Here is a 22143-nt window from a genome sequence, read left to right as displayed (position 1 = left end):
GAGGTATTGGACATAGGAACGATTTACTCATATCCTTAATCTATGCATTTGTCCCTTGCTAGATATCAGGGCTATAGAGATGAATAAAATAGATCCTTGCTTAATAGGTAGATCATTTATCCATGTGACCGGCAGTCACCTTCAGATTGTGTCCAAAACTAAACCTATATTACCCTTCAATTTCTGTCCTCTTCTATCTAATTCTTCTTCCCCTGTGTTTTCCATCTTTTAAGGATATTTGCCATCTATCTAGTAACCCAAAGATAGTGGTCCTGGAGTCACACTTCCTATTATGAACCTCCCTGTTTGCTTGGTCCCTCTGCTGGACAATATCATGGATCCAGAGATGAGTCATTGTGGTTCCTGACCTTTAAGGGCTTCTGGTCTGATGGCACAGACAGACAGAGATACAAATAGCTGGAGTCTAGTTTGATCAGAGATCCGACAGGGACTGTGGGATTTCAGAGCAGTCACATAACCAGTCTGGGGGGGTCATGGAAATCTGGGGAAGGATGTATTTCAGCTGAGACTTTTAAAAGGAGAGTAGGCAAGGTTTAGGTCCTAGGCAGTCTGATTCTGGAGCCTGTTCTTTGAAACATTATGCTGTCTTGGGTAACTGGGAAGGTATAATGGCATTAATTAGAACTGAAAGTGGAGGAAGAGGATTAAGGAGAATATGAGGGGATTAAAGGGAAATAATGAGTTTAACTCTAGACATGTTAATTTCTAGATCCCTATAGGACATTTTGGTAGATAAGCTAATGGGCAGGGATCCTATCTCTAAAACCTAGTACTTCGCCAAGAGTAAATGCTCGGTTACATTTATGTACAAATCATTCTTCTTTTCTAAATCTTTGATGACTTGGTGTCTTGAGAATTAGGGACTTACGTTTAAGACCTTTTATAAGTTGGACCCAGTCAGACTTTCTAGCTACTATTCTCTGGGACAAGCTGACTACCTTAGTTCATCTAGCCTCATTTGTACGTTTCCCATTGTACTTCTTCCTGCCTTTTGTTTATACGGTCTCTTATTTCTCTGTTCTGTCTTCAAGACCTACTTCAGCCCCCATTCCTCGTCTACAAAACAGGCATATTGGGAACTACTTTTAGAGTAATAATGAGGATTAAATGCATGAATACTGTGTGAAGTGTTTACAATATTCTCCAGCAAGTGAGTGCTCAGTAAATGTTAAAGTTGTAAGTGCTGCTCCTTCTGCTACTACTACTACTTCCTCCTCTTCTTCCTCTTTCTCAGCTCTCCTCTTTTTGCTGTATGAAAGGCAGACACCAAGTTCTAGTAATTCTGTAACCTATATGTTTTTTCAACAAATAGGTCTAAGTCCTTAGCTCTTCAACTCTGTCAGTCTGCCTCCCTGCTTGCCTTTCCAGTTTTTTCATTATTCATATATGGTATGCTCACATTGTCCCATCCAGCTTTATTGCATTCTATTCTGTTTTCTGAAAGTGCCATATTTTCATACTCTTCATTATTATTGGTCATGTGATTCCCTCTGACTGAAACAAACTCTTCTATTTGGCTAATTTTTAGTTCTTTGAAATATCATTCAAAGAAATGTATCCTTATGTTTTGAGTGTTTGCTCTGACTTCTTACCACATACTAAGTTTCAGAGTCTATATGGTCTGTGAATTTCTGACATTTTTAGTTCAACAGATATTCACTGGGTATTCTCTATATGATATGTATTGTGTTGAGCACTGGGAGGTATAAAAATAAGACTAGACTCTTGTCTTTAATTAATTCAGAATCTAACGAGAAGAAACCAACTGGGGAAGAATAATCATTCATTTTCTTTGCTGTCTCTCCCAGTAGACTGTGAACACTTCAAGGGCAATGACCAAAATGGAATTTTAAGCAGATTAATACCAGGTTACAGAAATTTTTCTGAGAGTAAAAGACTAGGTCCAGAAACAGAAGCATGAAAACTCTGACCCAGATCACTAAGCCCAGTCTCTTTTGCATGAGCTGTAATTCCTCCCCTCCATGATCTATTATGGTGACTGTGGACAGAGCCTTACAGTTTTGAAGCTGAGAGTTTTAATTTCAGATCATAATTTGTAGGCTAGCATATAAGGTAGGAAGTGCATTATCCATTATTAAATGATTTTTAGTCCCCAGTAAATAATATAATTGGAAAAAGTTGAGAGCTATAATTTTCTGGAAATAATTTTTTTTTTAAGATTTTATTTATTTGTCAGAGAGAGAGGGAGAGAGAGCGAGCACAGGCAGACAGAATGGCAGGCAGAGGCAGAGGGAGAAGCAGGCTCCCCCCTGAGCAAGGAGCCTGATGTGGGACTCGATCCCAGGACGCTGGGATCATGACCTGAGCCGGAGGCAGCTGCTTAACCAACTGAGCCACCCAGGCATCCCCTGGAAATAATTTTTAAAATCAAAATTAAGTATAGGATTACAGTAACTCCCACATACATTTCTGCTTACTTATAATGAGAACATTAAATAAGCTGAATTTGCATAACATGTAATCAATATATAAAACTTAAGAACAGCCTAATTTAATTCTAATAGTTCTCATTTTACTGAAAAAGAAGGCAGTTCTTTATATACATATATAAATATATATGTATATAAATTTATATATGTATATATGTATGTATATAAATTTATATATGTATATAAAAAAATATATATATTTATATACTATACATCTTTATAAATAAGTTATCTGTGTGTAGATCACATAGTTACGAATAGAGAGGTTAAAATTTGGATACAAGACAGAAAAGTCTACCAAAATTCTTGTGAGAATGTAATGCCTAGTGGCTTATGTACCTTGTACCAATTTTCCTGCTGGTCTAGTGGTTTTCCTCTCAGTCTAAGTGGGGTTACAGAAGTCTGTGACAAGATGTTGGAGAGAAGATTGGCTGGCATTTAGGAATATTGTCTGAAAACTCAGCTTTTGCTGAGTTGGCATATGCTCTAGCCAACCTGTTTACTGAAGTGATGCTAAACTTAAGGAGGTGTAGTAGGTTTATTATTGTAAATATTTTTAAAGTCTTGAACAGAGAAGACTAATTGGATTTAATGTGTGGGTTTACACATGTATAAACAATCTGCCTACTTATACCTAAGAAATGGCTTGATGAAAAGCTGGTGTCATCCAGTAAAATATTTTTCTTGTCTAAAATATGTTCAAGTGGGGAGCCTGGGTGGCTCAGTCCGTTGGGCATCTGACTCTTGATTTCTGCCTGGGTCGTGGTCTTGGGGTTGTGGGATTGGCCCTGAGTGGGGCTGTGCAGTCAGCCTGGAGTCTGCTTTTCTCCCTTTCCCTCCGCCCCTGCCCCTGCTTGTGCAAGCTTTCTCTCTAAAATAAATAAATCTTTTAAGGAATAATGAAATATGTTGAAGGATTTTTAAAATAGGAGAATCAAGTTAATAATGGATTTTTAAAATAGAATCAAATTAATGCTAAGAATTAATATGCATGTACATATTTTTTAGTTTTAAAACTTGCATACGAGATATCTCACTTAAAACTCGGAACAAGCCTATGAATAAGTTTTCCAAAGAAATCCGAGGTTCAGAGAGAGAAACTGACTAGGCTTAAACCATAAAACCAGAACAAGTGGCAGCGGCAGAATTAAAATTCAGTTTCTGGTCTTTAAATCCAGTATATTCTTATTTGCTGTGACTTCAACATTTTTTGAGTGGTAACATACTACCATTTTCTCGAAATGAATCCTCATAAAGAATTAATTCTTGATTCTTTTATTATTGTGACTGGTTATAAGGACTGAAAACCCACGTAGTCTTTCTCACTTAATGTGATTTTATCCTATAGATGCCTTTGCTGCTAATTAAAGTTTCTTTTTCATTAGGTATCTCCTGCTTCTCATAAACTCCTAAAAGTGAATTTTCCCTGACAATGCTGCCTTAATCTCAACTGAGATTTCTTTAGCAGTTAACTAGGAAGTTATTTCAATCTCCTGTATTGATTATAAAGTACTGTGTTGAGACAACTATACATCTTTATACCTAAGCAACCTATTCTCTACCAGACAAGTACCTAAAACTTTCTTACTTCCCACTTGGTTAAACTTTCCAATACATAGTTTTTCTCAGCTGTAGAATTAAACAGTATGCTTCAAATTATTGGGAGGGTTGTTGTTGTTGTTTTTTAATACCTTGATTTTCTCAACATTATCTATAAAATGAAAGTACTTAATCTATATAGCCAAATATAATGTTGTACACTTACAAGATACTATATTGTGTATAGATTGGAAATGGGCTATGTAAAATCTACTTTTATATTTTAATTCTTATGCTTTTTTTCCCCATCTTTCCCCTTAGATTTCCTTCATGGATACATTTCATAGCATTATTATGTGATGTGAGAAGTTTTTTGTTTTTTTGTTTTTTTTTGTGAAGTAACATGGATTTTATACTACAGAATCAAGAGATTGGCTTTATAGGAGAAATTGATTTATAAAAAGTGGTACAGGTTTTTGTAGATAACCATGACAACATCCCATATGAATGGGCATGTTACTGAGGAATCAGACAGCGAAGTAAAAAATGTTGATCTTGCATCACCAGAGGAACCTCAGAAGCATCGAGAGATGGCTGTTGACTGCCCCGGAGATTTGGGCGCCAGGATGATGCCAGTGCGTCGAAGTGCACAGCTGGAGCGCATTCGGCAGCAACAGGAAGACATGAGGCGCAGGCGAGAAGAAGAAGGGAAAAAACAAGAACTTGACCTTAATTCTTCCATGAGACTTAAGAAACTAGCCCAGATTCCTCCAAAGACTGGAATAGATAACCCTATATTTGACACAGAGGAAGGAATTGTCTTAGAAAGTCCTCATTATGCTGTGAAAATATTAGGTAAGTAAGTACAGCAGTAAAATAGAAAATGCTTTACTTTCATTTCTCTTGCCTTAACATGAATATGTACAGGAAGGAAGAAGAGTATAATAGAATGTTAAGTAGTAGCAGTTTGAATTCAGACCAAGATAAGTTCTTTTCTTGCAAAGGCCATATAACCAATCATCATCATTGTTTACTTTTAATCACATAGAGCTAAAGCGTGTGGCTAAAATGTTCATTCACTGCAACATGGATTTTAGGTATAATCTTTGAATTAATAATTTCTACATGTGGGCTAACATAGCCTTGAAATTCACCTTTTATTTCAAACTCAAACTTTTATATCAAAATTACTGAAAAGCAGTTTCAGATTTTGAATTTCTGATTGCCTTGAAGTTTGTAAAATTGTAATGAAATTACTATCTGTAGCTTATAATCTATTTGGTTTTCTTTAATTAATGACTGCCAATAAGAAGAAGTAGAGCTGTCCTATGGCATCATATACATAAAACACGGCTCAAAACTTCCAGATTCCATTCTGTAGGACAAAAAAACCTAGCGCCATGAGTTATTAGTAGATATAAACAAAAATAAATCTGTGACCAAATAAATTTTGAGAACAATGGGTTAAATAAGTTAAGCCTCTTATTACAGGACTTCAGACCCTTTAGAGTGCTAATATGCATTATAAATCTGCAATGGAGATTCAAATATATGTTTCCAGACTTAGAATATTTTATCATTGAACTTACTGTCTTCCCTTCCTACACATAAATGCACACATGCGTACATACACACACACACACACACACACACACACACACAAAATTGATCAGTGAACTGGTGTTAGGGATATATGTTAATTTGTGTTCTCTTAAAACCAGGCTAACCGGGGGTCCCTGGGTGGCTCAGTGAGTTAAAGCCTCTGCCTTCGGCTCAAGTCATGATCCCAGGGTCCTGAGATGGAGCCCCGCATCAGGCTCTCTGCTCAGTGGGGAGCCTGTTTCCTCCTCTCTCTCTGCCTGCCTCTCTGCCTACTTGTGATCTGTCTGTCAAATAAATAAATAAAATCTTAAAAAAACAAAAAAAGGCTAACCAAAGTTAAGTATTCTATTTGGCATTTATTATTTATAGATGTGAAAATAGAGCTACTTCCACTTTTCTGTAGAAGGAGAGACTTTTCATTGTTGTTTTGCCATTCATTTAAGTGTCTATTGAGCTCTGTACTCATACCATCCTGTGTGATATCTACAATAATTCTATTAACAGGACTCTATGATCTCCATTTTGGAAATAAATTGAAATTGAGTTAACTCAGTGTTTAAGATTTCAAGCTAATAAGTGGTAGGGCCAAGTTTGAATTTGCTTGATATAGATATGCAGTTGGTGTACTTCAGAGAGTTTAAGAATGATGTCCACCGTGCTCTTCACTCACTGGATCAGAGCTCTTGCTACTAGGAATGGAACGCCTTTTTGTAGTTTTCCCAAAATACCATATATACTAGATTTGTTCCTCCCAAAGTCTCTTTGTTCTAAGTCTGAAGCAGTTTGTACTACATCCCATCATCATCTTCATTACAATTTATTAAGGAACCACGTTTCATGAGAGAAAGTAATGTTTATGCTTTTCTGTGTTTTAAATCAGATGTGTTCAGTGATAGTGAAGTCTGGTAAATGCCTTCAGGTATTATAACTATAGTGAAAACAGGGAGAGAGCATCTCCCTTGTTGTCCTACCCACCACTATCTTGCAGTGTATTCAATAAACTTCTCTCTCCTTTAAAAAGATAATTATAGTGAAAACAGAAAAAATATATATTTTCAAAATATATTTACCTGAAAGGATTTTATGCTCTATTTTCCAAAGAGTTTTGTTAGAGTAAAAATATTTAATTCCCAATTAACTCTTACTGGCCCTCATCTCCCACCACTCTGTTGTTTTTGTTTTTGTTTTTATTTATTTGAGATAGGGAACACAAGCAGGGCGGGAGGGGCAGAGGAAGGCAGTGAAACAGGCTCAGCACTGAGCAGGGAGCCCGACACAGGCCTGGATCCCAGGACCCTGGGATCGTGACCTGAGCTGAAGGCAGATGCTTAAACAGCTAAGCCACCCAGGCGCCCCTTCATTGTTTTTTATTCAAATATTGTTGTAAATATTCTCTGACTTGGAGAATGATTACATTGTAATGTATCCAGCCCAAGCCTAGACTGATTTTTCCTTTTTCTTTTTATTGGTTTTTGTTTAAATTTCCTTCAGATTAATGTATTTGTCCATTTGCTTTATTTAGATCAGGCAGAAAAATCCATCTAATAGATAATATTCATGTACCCTCAGTAAAGAAACAAATACATCTTAAGCCAGATTTGCTTTAGTGAAACTTTTTTTCTTGCCTAAGCACAGAAGATTGGAGACATTTCTCTCAAATTTTTTTGCTTTTTCTGATTTCTGTTTATATGTTACTTGTCTAACTTTCCTGCAAGTGTAGATTAAAGGACAGCTGTATTTTCTTCAGCTTTCAATCCACTGTGGTTTTCAAAAATACCTTTGTGCAATACCTTGAATTTAAGATTATTTTACGTATTTTGTTTTAGAGTAGTTCAAAATGTAGTACCAGCAGGGCAGTAGTTCAAAATATAGTTACTAGCAGGGCATCAGTAGCTGTCTCTGTAATTACCAGGTGCCACCCAGGTGCACAATTGGTTAAGTGTCTGACTCTCAGTTTCCATTTAGGTCATGATCTCAGGGTCATGAGATCGAACCCCCCACCAACCCTCTGAATCAGGTTCCATGCTCAGCACAGAGCCTGCTTGAGATTCTCTCTCCCTTTCACTCTGCCCCCCTCATGTTCTCTCTCTCTTAAATAAATAAGTCTTTTTTTTTTTAATGTAACAGGTGTCTGTAATTTAATTTTTGAATAGGGGGATACTTAATATTTTGAGAAATAAGTAATATATTTAATGTTGATAGACTCAACACAAATGTGTTAATTTTAGGAAACAAAAAGTTAAGTGAAAGTTACAGAGTTATTGCCAGTCAAAGCTTCATTTTTGGATGTACTGAGTTTTAAGTTTTCATTTTAAAATGAAGCGTAATAGCTTTGTACCAAACATTTTTTCCCTGTACAATTTGCTAACACATCAAACTACAACAGAAGTACTCCCTTAAAGTTATGTCTCCCTGCCAGCATTTTGATTAATAAACACATGCCAGAGGCAACTTCTCAGCCTTTTTCACAGCCAGAAACAGCCACCTTTGTTTTAAATGAGGAAAGGATGCAACAATAGATTTCTCAAAGAGAACCATCAGTTTCCAATGATACATCATCATTTATCTGTGAGTAGAGAAAATACTATTTTAAGAATTGAAAATGTGTTTGGAAGGTTGGATACCATGGGTAGTTGTTTTTAGTGAAAGGATTTATAAACTACGCACTGTTTAATAATAAAAATGCAGGGATGGAATTGATAGAAAATATTTAGAAAGGATGAACTGAACTTGCTTGTTTAAAAGCAGTCAGAATCTTATTAAAAGGGGCACCTGGGTGGTTCAGTCTGTTAAGCATCTGCCTTTGGCTCAGGTCATGATCCCAGAGTCCTGGGATCAAACCCCGAGTCAGGCTCCCTGCTCAGCAGGAATCTGCTTCTCCCTCTGCCCCTCATCCCACTTGTGCTCTCTCAAGTAATAAAATCTTTTTTAAAAATTTTAGAATCTTATTAAAAGTTAGAAACTGGTGTTTGAGAATTTAATTTCAAATAAATAATACTAATATTATAAATTATAAGAATTTTGATATATTAGGGAAGCTTTCCTTAAAATTGGCATGAGTTCTTAAAACTTGGCTTTGCTTCAGATAAATCTCATTGTCTTTGTTCTCTTTCATAAGCAAAACAAACTACTTTGTGAGGGAAATTCTGAGAAAATAACAAAGCAGGTTAGAGTAGGATGAAGTAGAGTAGAATCATTTTTCAGATACCTCTTGATTGCAGGTGCCACTGCTTTTGTTTTTGTATTCACATAGAAGTAGTTTTGGTCCAGGGTTACAGACAAGTAAATAGAATAGAATATTTAAAGGGAATAAAGGAGGAAACATTGTCATCTGTCACATATGAAGAGACCTTAGGAAAGGCATATCCACCCATCCATACACACCAGTAATGAGCTATCTGTTTTGTGGTTAATAAGGAGACCCTTGAAATTTGTGATTAGGGGCTTTCTAATTCATACCGGATGCTATTAATGTGAAGATAAAAGGTACCCCAAGGGGCAGAAAACTAGGGTGAGTAAAATACTTCATTATATTAATTAATAGCATGTTTCAGTCTTGATTAGTGTCTACATATTTTTGCCATGTCTCTGAATATTCAGAGGTAAAGTCAGTAATAGTATTCCTGTATTTGATGTCACAAAGTAAAATACATCTTCCAGATTTCTTTCTCTTACTAACCATGGGATATACTAGAATTTTGCTAGACTGTGATAAACCTTTTTAAAGATTGGCTTTCAGTAAAGTTTATTTAAAGTCAACAAACACAATTCCAATGCCAATAAACCTTGAGTTCAGCTTACTTCTGAAAAGCTAGTAATTATTATTAAATTTTTCCTCAGCTGCTATAGATGTTTCCAAGCTCTTTTAGTCATTCTTTGAGGAACTTTATTTTCCTGGGAGTAGCATAATAGACTTATGGGTACCAGATTTAATGTTTAAAATGTTGGGTCTGTTTGAAAATTTTCTGATTTGTTCAGATTGCTAAAATTAGAGCTAATCTAGAGTAAAGATTAGAAAATTAATTATAATATATGTAGTCATGTAATGTTTGGTTGTTAAATGTGCATAATTCTACTGAGAAATAATTAACTGCGATACCAGTCTTCGACACATTGCATCAAAACTTCATTCTACTTATTAAGTAATAATTGATTTTAGCTTTTGCCCTTTTGCAAAGACTTGCATCATTATATCATGATATGTTCAGAAGTGCAGGACATCTTTCAGTATTAGAAAGGGATGTCCAGAGTCAGATGTAGAGTTTAAATACTTTTTATTTTCATATAGTTGCTATTGACTTTAGACAGTTTATTTAACTTTTCTAAGCCTCAGCTTCTGGATTTTCTTGAGGACCAAGTGAAAAAATGTAAATAAGTATGTGGCACACTGTACATTTGACTAAAATTTAGTTTGTTTTTTATTTTATTTATTTATATGGGGGGCCAGGGGGAGGAGCAGAGGGGAAAAGAAACTCAAGCAGATTCCATGCTGAGCGCGGAGCCGAACATGGCCTCAAATTTCACAACCCTGAGGTCATGACCTGAGCAGAAACCAAGCGATATTTAACCAGCTGAGCCACCCAGGCACCCTAAAATTGAACTTTTGTAAGAACTGGAAGCCATCAGAGATCATCTAACCTTTTAGTCCATGAAGTTAATTTGTGGATCTTAACCAGTAAATTTTCATTTTTTTTTAAAGTAACAGATTTATTAAGATATAATTCATATGGTGGCCTGGGTGGCCGCTAAGCATCCAACTCTTGGTTTCAGCTCAGGTCATTATTTCAGGGTCATGAGATTGAGCCCTGTGTTGGTCTCTGAGCTTTTCTCCCTTCGTCCCTCTCCCTCTGCCCCTAACCCCACTCACTTGTACACACTCTCTCTCTCTCTCTAAAATAAATAAATCTTTAAAAAAAAAAAAGATATTCATATACCATAAAATTAACTCTTTTAAAGGTGTGTAATTCATGAGTTTTTAGTTTATTCGTAAGATTGGCAACCATCACCACTGTATAATTTCGGATTGTTTTCATTAAAAGAAACTACCCATTAGCAGTCACTCCCTAGTCTCTCCTCTCCCTAACAACGCTCGTCTACTTTCTGTTTATAGATTTGTTTATTCGGGACATTTCCTATAAGTCAGTCATACAATACATGACCTTTTGTGACTGGCTTATTTCGATGTAGCTTACTATTTTCGGGGTTCATTGTATTAGAGCACGGACTAGTACTTCATTCCTTTCCATGGCGGAATACTCTGTTCTGTGGACATGCCACATTTTGCTTATCCATTCATCTGCTGATGGAACGTTTGGGTTGTTTCCAGCTTTTGGCTTGTTGTAATAGTGTTATGAATACTCACATACAAGTTTCTGTTTGAACACCTATTTTTTATTTCTTTTGGGTATATACCTAGGAATGGAATTGCTGATCATATGGTAATTCTGTGTTTAAGTTATTGAGGATTCCAGAATATCTGTACTGTTTTGTGTTCTTACCAGCAATGTGTGAGGATTCCAGTTTCTGTACATCCTTGCTTCTACTTGTATTTTATGTCTTTTAATTTTAGCCATCCTGCCAATCAGTAACTTGTTAAGAGCTAGAATAAAATAGAAAACATTAAAATATATTGCACATAGGTATTTATAAATCTTATATTTCAAATAGGTCTGTGTATGCTGGGTTAAAATAAAATATATATACTTTTTATTTACTTATTTATTTTAAAGTTTCTATTTATTTATTTGACAGAGAGAGAGATCACAAGTAGGCAGAGAGGCAGGCGGGTGTGGCGGGGGGTGGAAGCAGGCTCTCTGCTGAGCAGAGAGCCCGATGCATGGCTCGATCCCAGGACCTTGAGATCATGACCTGGGCTGAAGGCAGAGGCTTAACCCATTGAGCCACCCAGGTGCCCCTGTATACTTTTTAATGAATTGCCAACAGAAGTTTGAAAAATACTATCCTACTCAAACCCACTCATTTTATAGAAAGCCCCAGAGACTTGTAGTGAGTTGTCCAGTGACATATAATGCAACTAACAAGTGATGGAGCAATAATTAGGACCCAGGTATTCTCAGCCCAGATTTGGGGCTTTAGTTACAGTTTTTCATTGTCTTACCATTTTCAGAGGTAAGATTTTTCTGTGCTGTGTCTCTTAACTGTCTTTGCCTATATACTTAACTGGTATTTGTTTTTAATTTGTAACCCAATTTGTTAATGAGTAATTACTGTTCAGAATTTTTCACGAGCTTCTGATACTTTTTTTTAAATATCATTTTGACTTGGACCACTGATGACCAAAATTCAAAGATCTGAATTTTTTGTTCTTAAATTTGGAAAGAAAAAAGAAGAAGTCTACCTTTGTTTAAGCAAAGCTTTCCTGAATGAATGTTCTAATTTTGATTCAGCAGATAGATACACTGGAAACTGATACAGTGTCCTCATACTCAGAAATACTAAGGTCCTCATCTGAATATTCAGTTTGACTTCTAATTTAGGAGAAAAGAAATATTTAAAAGTTTCAGGAAAAAAGTTATAAAGTTAGTTGAAACCTAGAAATTTCTGAGGATAGGTTAAAGAAATTGTGTTATTTGAACAATGAGATAGAAGATTCTTATGCTAGAATAGATCTCTAGGAACTATCTCCATTGGGGTAAATGATAGCATAAGTTAAAATAAGCAAAGTTAATCCAGGATAGGTGGTTATCACCATTACTTTGAAAGTTCCTTAGAACTTTCAAGATGGAGATTCCTTAGCTTCTTTGGGTAATTTTATTTTTTAACCTTAAAGCTAAAAATTTCTCCCATATGACTGTCTAGAATCTTGGTTATTTAAAGATAGAATTTCAGATAGAGCAACTCTTGGTTTCTGCTTCCTGTTGCCTAATTTAAATCTTCATTCTTGTATCTTAGGCTACCAGGAGAGGGCCAAAGGGAAAGGAGAAAGTTCAGGGGGTAGATTTGTGGATTTATGTGTATGTTTGTATTTATCTGATTAATTGTATTCCAATGCCAAATATAATTTTTAGGTAATATGTAACAGATAATATAATAATAGGTAATATGATACATTTAGATAAATAATTTAAGTGTTAAAAGAAATGTTAGAGAAGATGATAGGAACTTAAAATAATTTCTACTGAGCATCAAGTAAGAGGAAATAGATCTAACTGTGGGACAAAGAATTTAAACTAGAGCAAGGAACTTTCTTGTAGGGAAGCTGTAGCAGACTAGAATTTCTCATCAAAGTCACATTTGCTATACTTGCCTTTGCCTTCTCCTCTGCCATGTCCCCTTTTCTGCCCTCCCTCTCTCCTGCCTTAATGTGGTTATGTCTCTGCTGCAATACTCCCTTTGTCCACTTCCCTCTCTGCACTGTGTCATTCTTTCTCACTAGCCCTGTGATTCTCCTTATATCTTTCTATTTTTCTGTCCATCTCGCTGTTTATCCTTTTGTTTTCCCTGTTGTGTCTCTGCTTATGGGAGTGGGAAAAGGAGTCTGTATTCTCTGAATTCTGCCCTCTCTTTATTGTGTATCTTCGTTGTTAATTATAGAAGAGGGTGTGTATTTGACAGAACTGATTTAGTTGTATCTGATTGGATTTTTAAAAATGCCTTCTGGAATTGTACAGAATGTTTCGTTTGTTGTAAGTGAACAAATATAACCTGCATCAGGCAATGGAACATTTCTTTAAGTGTCTACAAAAATGACTGTTCTTGAATAATGATTATTTGTAAAGTGCTTTTAAAGATGTACAATATAAGGGCGCCTGGGTGGCTCAGTTGGTTAAGCATCTGACTTCAGCTCAGGTCATGATCTCAGGGTTCTGGGTTCGATCTCCACATCAGGCTCCCCACTCAGCAGAGTCTGCTTGTCCCTTTCCCTCTGCGCCTCCTCACACTTGAGCTCACTCTCTCGGTCTCTCTCTCTCTTTCAAATAAGTAAAATCTTAAAAAAAAAAAAAAAAAAAAAAGATGTACCATATAGGACCTAAGAGTTTTTTAACCTACAACTAAATATTCTGACCTTTGAAATTAAGAATTTTATATGGAACTTTTTGAAATGTGAATGAGAATGTGTGTCAAAGTGAGAAATTCCTGCGTTGGTGTTAAAAATTCACTGAGTGTCTGCTGACTTAATCTTTTCTACTTGTTCACCAGACATTTTTAATGAAAACCTTTGGATCTGAAGGATGAGAGTACTTTGAGCAGCTTTTCTGCATGGTGTTATAAAAGTAGCATTTGCAGGGTGACTAAAACACATGGATTATATGCATTATATGTATGAAGATGCACAAACAGCTAGAGAAAATTCCTTCTAAAGATATGTGGTAAGATGGCTAGAAGGAATAAGGTCCTCTGAATACTGACCTGTGTACATTACATGCTGCTGTACTGGACAAAAGACATCTCGGGACAGCTTTTCCAAAACAGATAAACAACATAAGCAAGCCCTAGAATCGGGGTGGGGCGGGGGAGGAAGTTTATCTTCTTTTATTCCCTTGGTGTGGCAGAAAATCATTGCCTTAAAAGTCTGAAGAAGTGGATTCTTCATCCGGGTGCCATTTTTTGTTTATGGCTTAATTTTCTCCAGAGATTTGATCTGAATTATGTATGTTTCTAGTTTGGAGGGTTTGAGATTGTTTTTTAAATTGGGAAATGTTTGTCAGGGTTTTTATGAGGATTAAATAAAATCCCACATACGCATATAATACGGTATTCTATATATTATTATTTCGTAATGGAGTGACTAAAATGTAATTTGGGCCAAATATATATATTTGTAGTTTTTCAAAAATGGTTGGCAGTGTTTAATTTTAAAAGCTGAGCTTAAGTACGAGTGATCTCAATTCAGTCTGATAATATTGATTGATGTAATAAGTCTAAAGACAATTCTTTTTTTTTTTTTTAAGACATCTATTTATTTATTTGACAGAGAGAGAGAGAGAGATCACAAGTAGGCAGAGAGGCAGGCAGAGAGAGAGGAGGAAGCAGGCTCCCCGCCAAGCAGAGAGCCCGATGTGGGGCTCGATCCAAGGACCCTGAGCCGAAGGCAGAGGCTTTAACCCACTGAGCCACCCAGGTGCCCCTAAAGACAATTCTTAAGAAAGATAATTTCATTGGAAAATTTTACTAATTAAACAACTAAAATGTGACTAGGACTTAAAGAGGTGAAAAAGAATGTAAAAGTTGGAAAGAATGTTTAAATGTTTAAATTGGTCTTGATGTTAACCTAATGATCTTGAACGTTGAGCCCCGTTAAATGTTTTTATATTTCTGGCATTGGCAAGGTCCTTAGGTTTCCCACAATACATTACTTATGTAGGTAGGTACTAGGTCATTAGCCTGTTTGGGACTCTTTTGTATTATTATGCGTTACAGCTTTCCTGTTCCTGTAGATCTGATCTTATTCCCTGACCTACTGAGTGAAAAACATTTCCAGTTTGGCCTGGAGTTGTTCGTTTTTTTTCCTCCTGAATCTTAAACTGCTCCATGGTCTTTGTGGCTTTAGAATTCAGTATGCACAAATAGCCAGATTTCAACTTTCTCTGGAACCTGCATTCCCTTACACTGTCCGTTTTTGGACTAACAACAAAATTTCCTATTTCCTATCTGAGCAGTGTCTGAACTATCAATTGATCTGAAATAAGGTCATTGATCTCAAGTTGCATCTCTCATTAAGTCGTTCCTAGTTTGAGTTACTCTTCCTTACTTTTCCTAGTTTTTCTCTATGATTTATGACTACACTATCTTATTTTATACTTAAAATATTCTAAATATGAGAATTATATGCTGTGCTTACCACAGAGCAAAAAAAAGGCAACAAAAACTATTTGCCAGCAAGGAAATAGAATAACTATAAAAAACAGACAGAAAAACTCAAGATAGCAGTCATTTAGTATAGAAGAAAATAGGTTTGATTACCTTCATTTGAAGTATATCATATCTTAAAATATTATAGTAACTGATGTAATAAAGCCTTTAAGTTAGCGGTTCTTAACCAGAGGGTACATTATAATAAATTTAAAATCAATACATAATATTTATATTTAATGACATATCATTCAGGAAAACACAGAAGATTCTGATTGTATTTGAGGTAGAACTCAAGACGTATCTTTGCAAATTCTCTTACTCTCATAAATATCCTCGATTAAAAAAGCATTGCCCCAGGGGCGCCTGGGTGGCTCAGTGAGTTAAGCCTCTGCCTTCGTTCGGCTCAGGTCATGATCCCAGGGTCCTGGGATCAAGCCCCACATCGGGCTCTCTGCTCAGCAGGGAGCCTGCTTCCCTCTCTTTCTCTCTGCCTGCCTCTCTGCCTACTTGTGATCTCTCTCTCTCTCTCTCTCTCTGTTAAATAAATAAAATATTTAAAAAGTAAAATAAAAAATTATTGCTCTGATAAAGCAAGAAAAGGTAGTTACATTCAGTATGTTCTGCATAAGACTTTAGGGATATTTATATAATCAGTATAATTCCAGTCATTAAGAAAAAAAAAGAAAGAAAACTAATAGAAAAACAGGCAAAAGATAATTAGAAAGTAGATGAAAGAAGAAATATGAATGACTGCTAACCTTGTGGAAATATATTTAACCTCACTATTATTCAAAGAAACATTTTTTTTTCCTAACCAGATCACAAACAATGGAAAAATTAATAATCCTTAATTTGGTCTGTTTGTAGGAGCAGGCGCTCAAGTTAATTACTGATAGGAGTATGAGTTAGTAGCAGTCTGGAGGGCAATCTGTGAATATGTATCAAAGTTTTAAATGTTTTTATTATCTGATCCGTAATTTTGGGTATTTGTTCTAAAGAAATGAAAAATAATGGATTGCAAAACATTTACTATGTGACCTATGTAGTTAAATCAGCATTTTTTTAAAAAAAAGTTTGAAAGGCTATATGGTGTAACAAATTAACACCCGTAATTATAGCTGGAAGATAAAACAACAGCTTTTTTTTTTTTTTTTTTAAACAATGTCAGTATCGCAGTGTACTTATGGGTGACTTTGGTACCAGGAGAGATGAACCCAGAAGTTCCTTTCCTTTAAAAGTTTCAATGTTTTGGGGGTTGAAGAGGCAATAGAGAGATGGTTATATTTTGGGCTGACTGAAGTTGCTTATTGGTTACAGTCAGTAGTGAGATCTGAAGCCCTTGGTTTTTCTCATTGCCCTGACAACCAGTCTGAGCTCTTTTAAACGATTACTGAAATTTTAAACAGGAATCTCGTTATCCACCCAGTGAAGTCTAAGGTAGCCCTCCTAAGATTGTAGACAATTACTGCCTTAACTGCTTTGTTGGTCTTGTGGTTCTTTTTCCTTTTAAGATTTTTAAATATTTTCCTGTTTTGCTCTAAAGATACTCTAAGCCCATCGAATTCTTTATACTCTTAGGAATTCTTTATACACTTAGGTAATTCTGTGCTAAACTCTGAATTTGATGGAATCTGATGTTCCATATTCTTTTTTTCCTCCCAGGTTTACTACATCATATTTGACAAATAAAATTATATGTATTTAAAGTGTACAACATGATTTGATGTATACATTGTGAGATATCTAGCACAATTAAGTTAATTAACACATCCATAACTTCAGTTACTGTGTTTGTGTGTAGTATGGGAATGCTTAAGATCTACTTTGAGCAAAATTCAGGCACACAATGCAGTATTATTGACTACAGTCATCATATAGATCCTCAGAACTTACCTTAAAAGCAACAGTTTGTACTCAAACATCTCCCAGTTTTCCCTATCTATACTCTTTCTTTCTATATATTATCTTAGCTTGTGGTTAAATTCTAGCTACTTCTCAAGTTTTATTTAGCTCTGGGTCACATGATTGACAGTTTCGACTTTCCAGTTTTTCCCCCTAGTTATTTGCTGCTTTTTAAATTACTGAAGAGCATATCTGTGTATTTTATAGGGACTAAATCTGTTTTGATTTGGGAGGAAAAGGGTAAGCAACCTCAAGAATCAACTGAAGAACTATTCAAGTCTGTGAAAGAATTTAAAGTAGTATTATTTAAGATACATGTATAAGAATCAGTAAGTTTTCTGCAAACTGTATGAAGAAAACTAACAAAAAGATTTAAGGTGAGAGGGTTTTTTCCATGTGACTGTGTATAAGACAGTAGTACCCACTGTAAGTTTTTCCCAGACTCATACAGGTTTAATTTCAGTCAGAATCTCAATAGACTTTTCTTTTTGGAAGAATGGGATAGTGTATGTAGTACCTTGAAAAAATTATTCTGTTACTCATTTTGAATAGTCAAGACATTTTTGAAAGAGTAATGAGCCAGGTACTTGTCATACCAATATGAGGAAAGACTGTAATGCTACTATAATAAGACATTGTGGTTTTGATAGACCAATGGACTAGAAACAGACCCTGTTATATGTAGGAATTTGGTGGTATCATGAATTGGTGGAACAGTTAAGAATTATTCAATAAGTGGTGTTAGAATAACTGTTAATCACTTGGAAGAAAAGAAATGAAGTTAAAGTTTCCTCTCAGATCTGTACCAAGGTAAATTCTAGATGGATTAAAGTTAATTATGAAGTAGAAGCTGTAAGAAGCAAAAAAAAAAATGTAGGCAAATATTTAATGACCTAGCAGAAGGAGTTTATAAGCACTGAAACAGTGAAAGAAATCACACAGGAAAAGGTGGATCATTCTTAACATATAAGAGTTGAAAACTTCTATAATAAAAGCTACCATAAGTATAGTTAACAGATACATGAAAAAACTGACAGACTGTTTCTAACAAATGTAACAAAGTGTATACACACATGCACACATCTACCTGTTGGACAGGGAAGAAACAACCTGTGGCTCTTAACCATTTTGGGATAACAGTGTCCCGGAAAAATGCATGTGCTGCATAGGCACACTAACAGGCATGTACCACACATACACATGCCCACAACTTTCAATATAAGTTTAGGAGACTCACAAGTTCACAAGAGTTTTATGGACCACAAAGAAGTGCCTGGTAAATATGACTAAACCTCACCCTCTCCATTAAATAAATTTGTTTTATAGATCTGTAATGTTGAATATTGTTGAAAATATTGCTAATGGGACGTAAATTAGTAAAACTTCTCTGGAAAGCTGTTTGGTTTTTAAAATGTCAGAATCTTACTTAAAAATTCTATTTCTAGGAGTTATTTTAAGAAAACATCAGACTCAAATTTTTATTCAGCTATGATCATTATGTATTGAAATGCTTACTATTTATAGTAGAAAAAAATTAGAGGGAAGTAACCTGAATGCTCAACTTTAATGTAATGGTAATTTAAAATATGGTTTAGCCATGCAACAGTATAAAACATTATATATAATGTTTTAAAAAGAGTACTTGGCAATGTGGGAAAATTATTAAAATAAACTGTTAAATGAAAAAAGCAAATACTCAAAGATTTTTTTTTAAAAGTTGTTTCTAGGTGATTGGACTGTTGGTGGTTTTAAATTTATTTCTGTATTCCTCATTTTTATAGTGAGTATGTATTTTATACTTCAAATGCTTGGAAAAAATGTTATTCTATTTTGTATAATTTTTTGAGTTTTACTTAAAAATACATAAAATGATAGTGATTTAATTCTCAAAAATATATGCAAGGGTTTTTTGGGAAAACTTGATGCTTCAAGAAAGTTTATCTTAAAACACATGTTGAATTAAGACAGAAACAATTAATTTTTGGATACCTTTTCCTTCTCCTACTAGAAGTGGAAGACTTGTTTTCTTCACTTAAACATATCCAACATACTTTGGTAGATTCTCAGAGCCAGGAGGATATCTCACTGCTTTTACAACTTGTACAAAATAAAGATTTCCAGAATGCATTTAAGATACACAACGCTGTTACAGTACACATGAACAAGGCCAGTCCTCCTTTTCCTCTTATCTCCAATGCACAAGATCTTGCACAAGAGGTATGTATTCTGAACATCTGCTTGAAATATACAAGCTAATTGTTAGTGATAGTAAGGGAGTATTATTGGAAAATACTGATGTGATTATAAGTCTTGTTTGAATTAATTACTATTGAGCTCATTTTAATAACTTACTTTGTTAGGAATTTGCTATATGAATATTATCCTGAAAAAATGTATACTTCAAAATCAGAGCCCTGTTTCATGAGAAGTGTTTGTTCTATATATAAAATTACATGTTTGCATAGCGAGGTAAATATTTGTCTAACTTACTAAAGGGAAGTTTTTTAGTCCTTTTATAAGTAGTTTTATTTTAAGCATTATACATTATAAAATGAGATGAGTACTGATGAGATTAAGTTATATCTGATAAACAGGTGTCATAAATGTATAACTTCTAAATTTGTTGCTTGTAAATATTTTGAAGTTTTTCCTGTGTACAAACTCTATAGAATTCCAAAAAATTAAATTTTTAATGTATCGTGAGCGTTTCTCTCATTAACATTCTGACTTTGAAGTTCTAGTTTCTGCTGCTTGTTGATGTTGGTATTCAGGTCTAACGTATTCTGCAAATGTCTTTTAAATTGAAGTCTTTAAAAAGATATAAATAAGCCATCTCCTGTTTTTTGGGATGGAATTCTATCCTTATAGGATTTTAAGTTACTTCAATATTATAAAAACTAAAAATTTTGGAAGCCTATCAAATAAATCTATTTCATTGAACCCAGACACAAGACAGAAAATGGGCTCTGGGGAAGGGTAGGACTTTGAGACCTACAGGCCTTTAAAATATCTTAGGAGGCATTTTTTCAGATGAGCACAGAATGCATTTTCTTTATTTAGGTACATACAATGGACAAAAATCCTACGTGCAAGAGTGGCTGAGAGAAGTCTGATGTTACCCAGGATAGGAGAGTGTGTGACCTAAGGACATATTCTAGAGAGGAAATTTTCTATCCACTAGTATTTAAAAGAGCTAGTTGAAACCCATTCTTTGTGCTCATCTTTCATTATTGAAATTAAATATGCAAAATTTTTCAAAAAATTATTCCTGTGGTTTTACTTACCATAGTTGAAATTTTTTTTCCGAAAATGACGTTCCTTATAGAAATCAAAATAATCAACATTACTTTTATTTATTTATTCACAAACAGGTAACTTTTATTGTGTAGGATAGGGAGGGATACATAATAATTATAATCATTTTCTTCCCTGTCTTTGTCTAACTGGGCCTTTGTTTTGTTGAATAGAGCAATGGGTGGGAAAGAGAATGAGATAAGAGAGACAAAAATTGCTCCAATTAAAGAAAGTGGCACAGACAACAGGGTGAAAAGAAAAAGGATAAGAGAGGCAACATAGCTTAAAAAGTTTTAGGAGTTGAGTGCAAAGAACTACAAGTGGCTTAAAGAGTTAAATGCTTTGGGAAAGAAGGAAAAGGTTTCTTCAAAAGAACTTTAAAAAATTAATTTGAAAATTAGTTTTAGGATAGTCAACATATTTACATGGTTCACAATTTTAAAAGTACCATAAAGAGGAGATTTTCTGAACGTTTGCTATCATATCCTTAAAAATATCTTCAGTAATACTCAAGAATTGTGTTGCTTTGATGGTGGTTGGATATATGGCTGATAGTCACCTTGGGCTGAGACTGCTCTCAAATGAGTACAAACTGAGGGACCTATTCAGGGCCACAGTGTATGTGATTGTGCTGCTGTGTGAATAACTTCCCCTGTAGCTGTGTCTGCACAACTGTGTGGCAGCCCTAACTTAACAGTGCATAACACTTAAGAAAGGTATATACTCATTTCATCTTAGCAGAGTGTTAAATCTGATGACAAAATTCTAAAAATTTAAATGGATTCATTGCCTTTATTTTACAGCTGGAAAAATGTTAGCAATCACCTAATTCAATTCTTTTGTTTTATATTTCTGAATATTGATAAGTGAGTTCAGGTGATATTTTGTGAATGGCTTAAGACTAGGCTGCTCATCTGCCCAATGCCTACTGTTTTGCTTTTTTAGCTTTTATAATTCCAGCCATTTTATTTTATTTTTTTTTAATTTTTTTTTTAAGATTTTATTTATTTATTTGACAGAGAGAGATCACAAGTAGATGGAGAGGCAGGCAGAGAGAGAGAGAGGGAAACAGGCTCCCTGCTGAGCAGAGAGCCCGATGCGGGACTCGATCCCAGGACCCTGAGATCATGACCTGAGCCGAAGGCAGCGGCTTAACCCACTGAGCCACCCAGGTGCCCCAATTCCAGCCATTTTAATATGCACTGAAGAAATTACTTTATGCGTCAGTTGTATCATCTTTAAATGAAAATTGAAGTAACAAAAAAAACCCCTAGAAATTTAGCAAAAGAATTTCCTAAAACATTAGGAAGTATTCTTTGTTTTTATAGCTTTTTAAAGTAGTATTTTTATAGTTTTTGGGTTAAACAGTAGGTATTATGTAATAGATAATAACGCCTATGAAAACTTCTTATATTGAGATCCAGATTTAATCTTTGACAATCTAGAATATAAATAATCACAAATCAAGGTTTTTTTGGTCACTGAAGTGCTTTTATCAAGAAAAGGTTGAAAACTTGGG

At 34.9% G+C, this 22143-nt stretch overlaps 1 protein-coding gene across 4 annotated transcripts in view; it reads left to right on the top strand.

The window, feature by feature from the left end:
- The window catches only part of MPP5 (membrane palmitoylated protein 5), a 74046-nt gene that overhangs the window by 17322 nt on the left and 34581 nt on the right, over positions 1-22143 (top strand). For 2 of the 4 annotated variants that reach the window (XM_032875156.1, XM_032875155.1), the window contains 2 exons: positions 4578-4865; positions 19339-19547. In XM_032875156.1, coding sequence (XP_032731047.1) covers positions 4601-4865; positions 19339-19547 — 474 coding nt within the window. In that variant the 5' untranslated portion in view covers positions 4578-4600. Of the gene's footprint in view, positions 1-4331; positions 4866-19338; positions 19548-22143 lie in introns of all 4 variants that reach the window. The other 2 variants (XM_032875154.1, XM_032875153.1) reach the window with 1 other exon arrangement.

The sequence above is a fragment of the Lontra canadensis genome, unplaced genomic scaffold (genome assembly GCF_010015895.1).
Source record: "Lontra canadensis isolate GAN:19392208 unplaced genomic scaffold, GSC_riverotter_1.0 scaffold55, whole genome shotgun sequence".
Lineage (NCBI taxonomy): Eukaryota > Metazoa > Chordata > Mammalia > Carnivora > Mustelidae > Lontra > Lontra canadensis.
The sequence above is the reverse complement of the archived record's forward strand: the minus strand, read 5'-3'. Positions and strand labels throughout refer to the sequence as shown.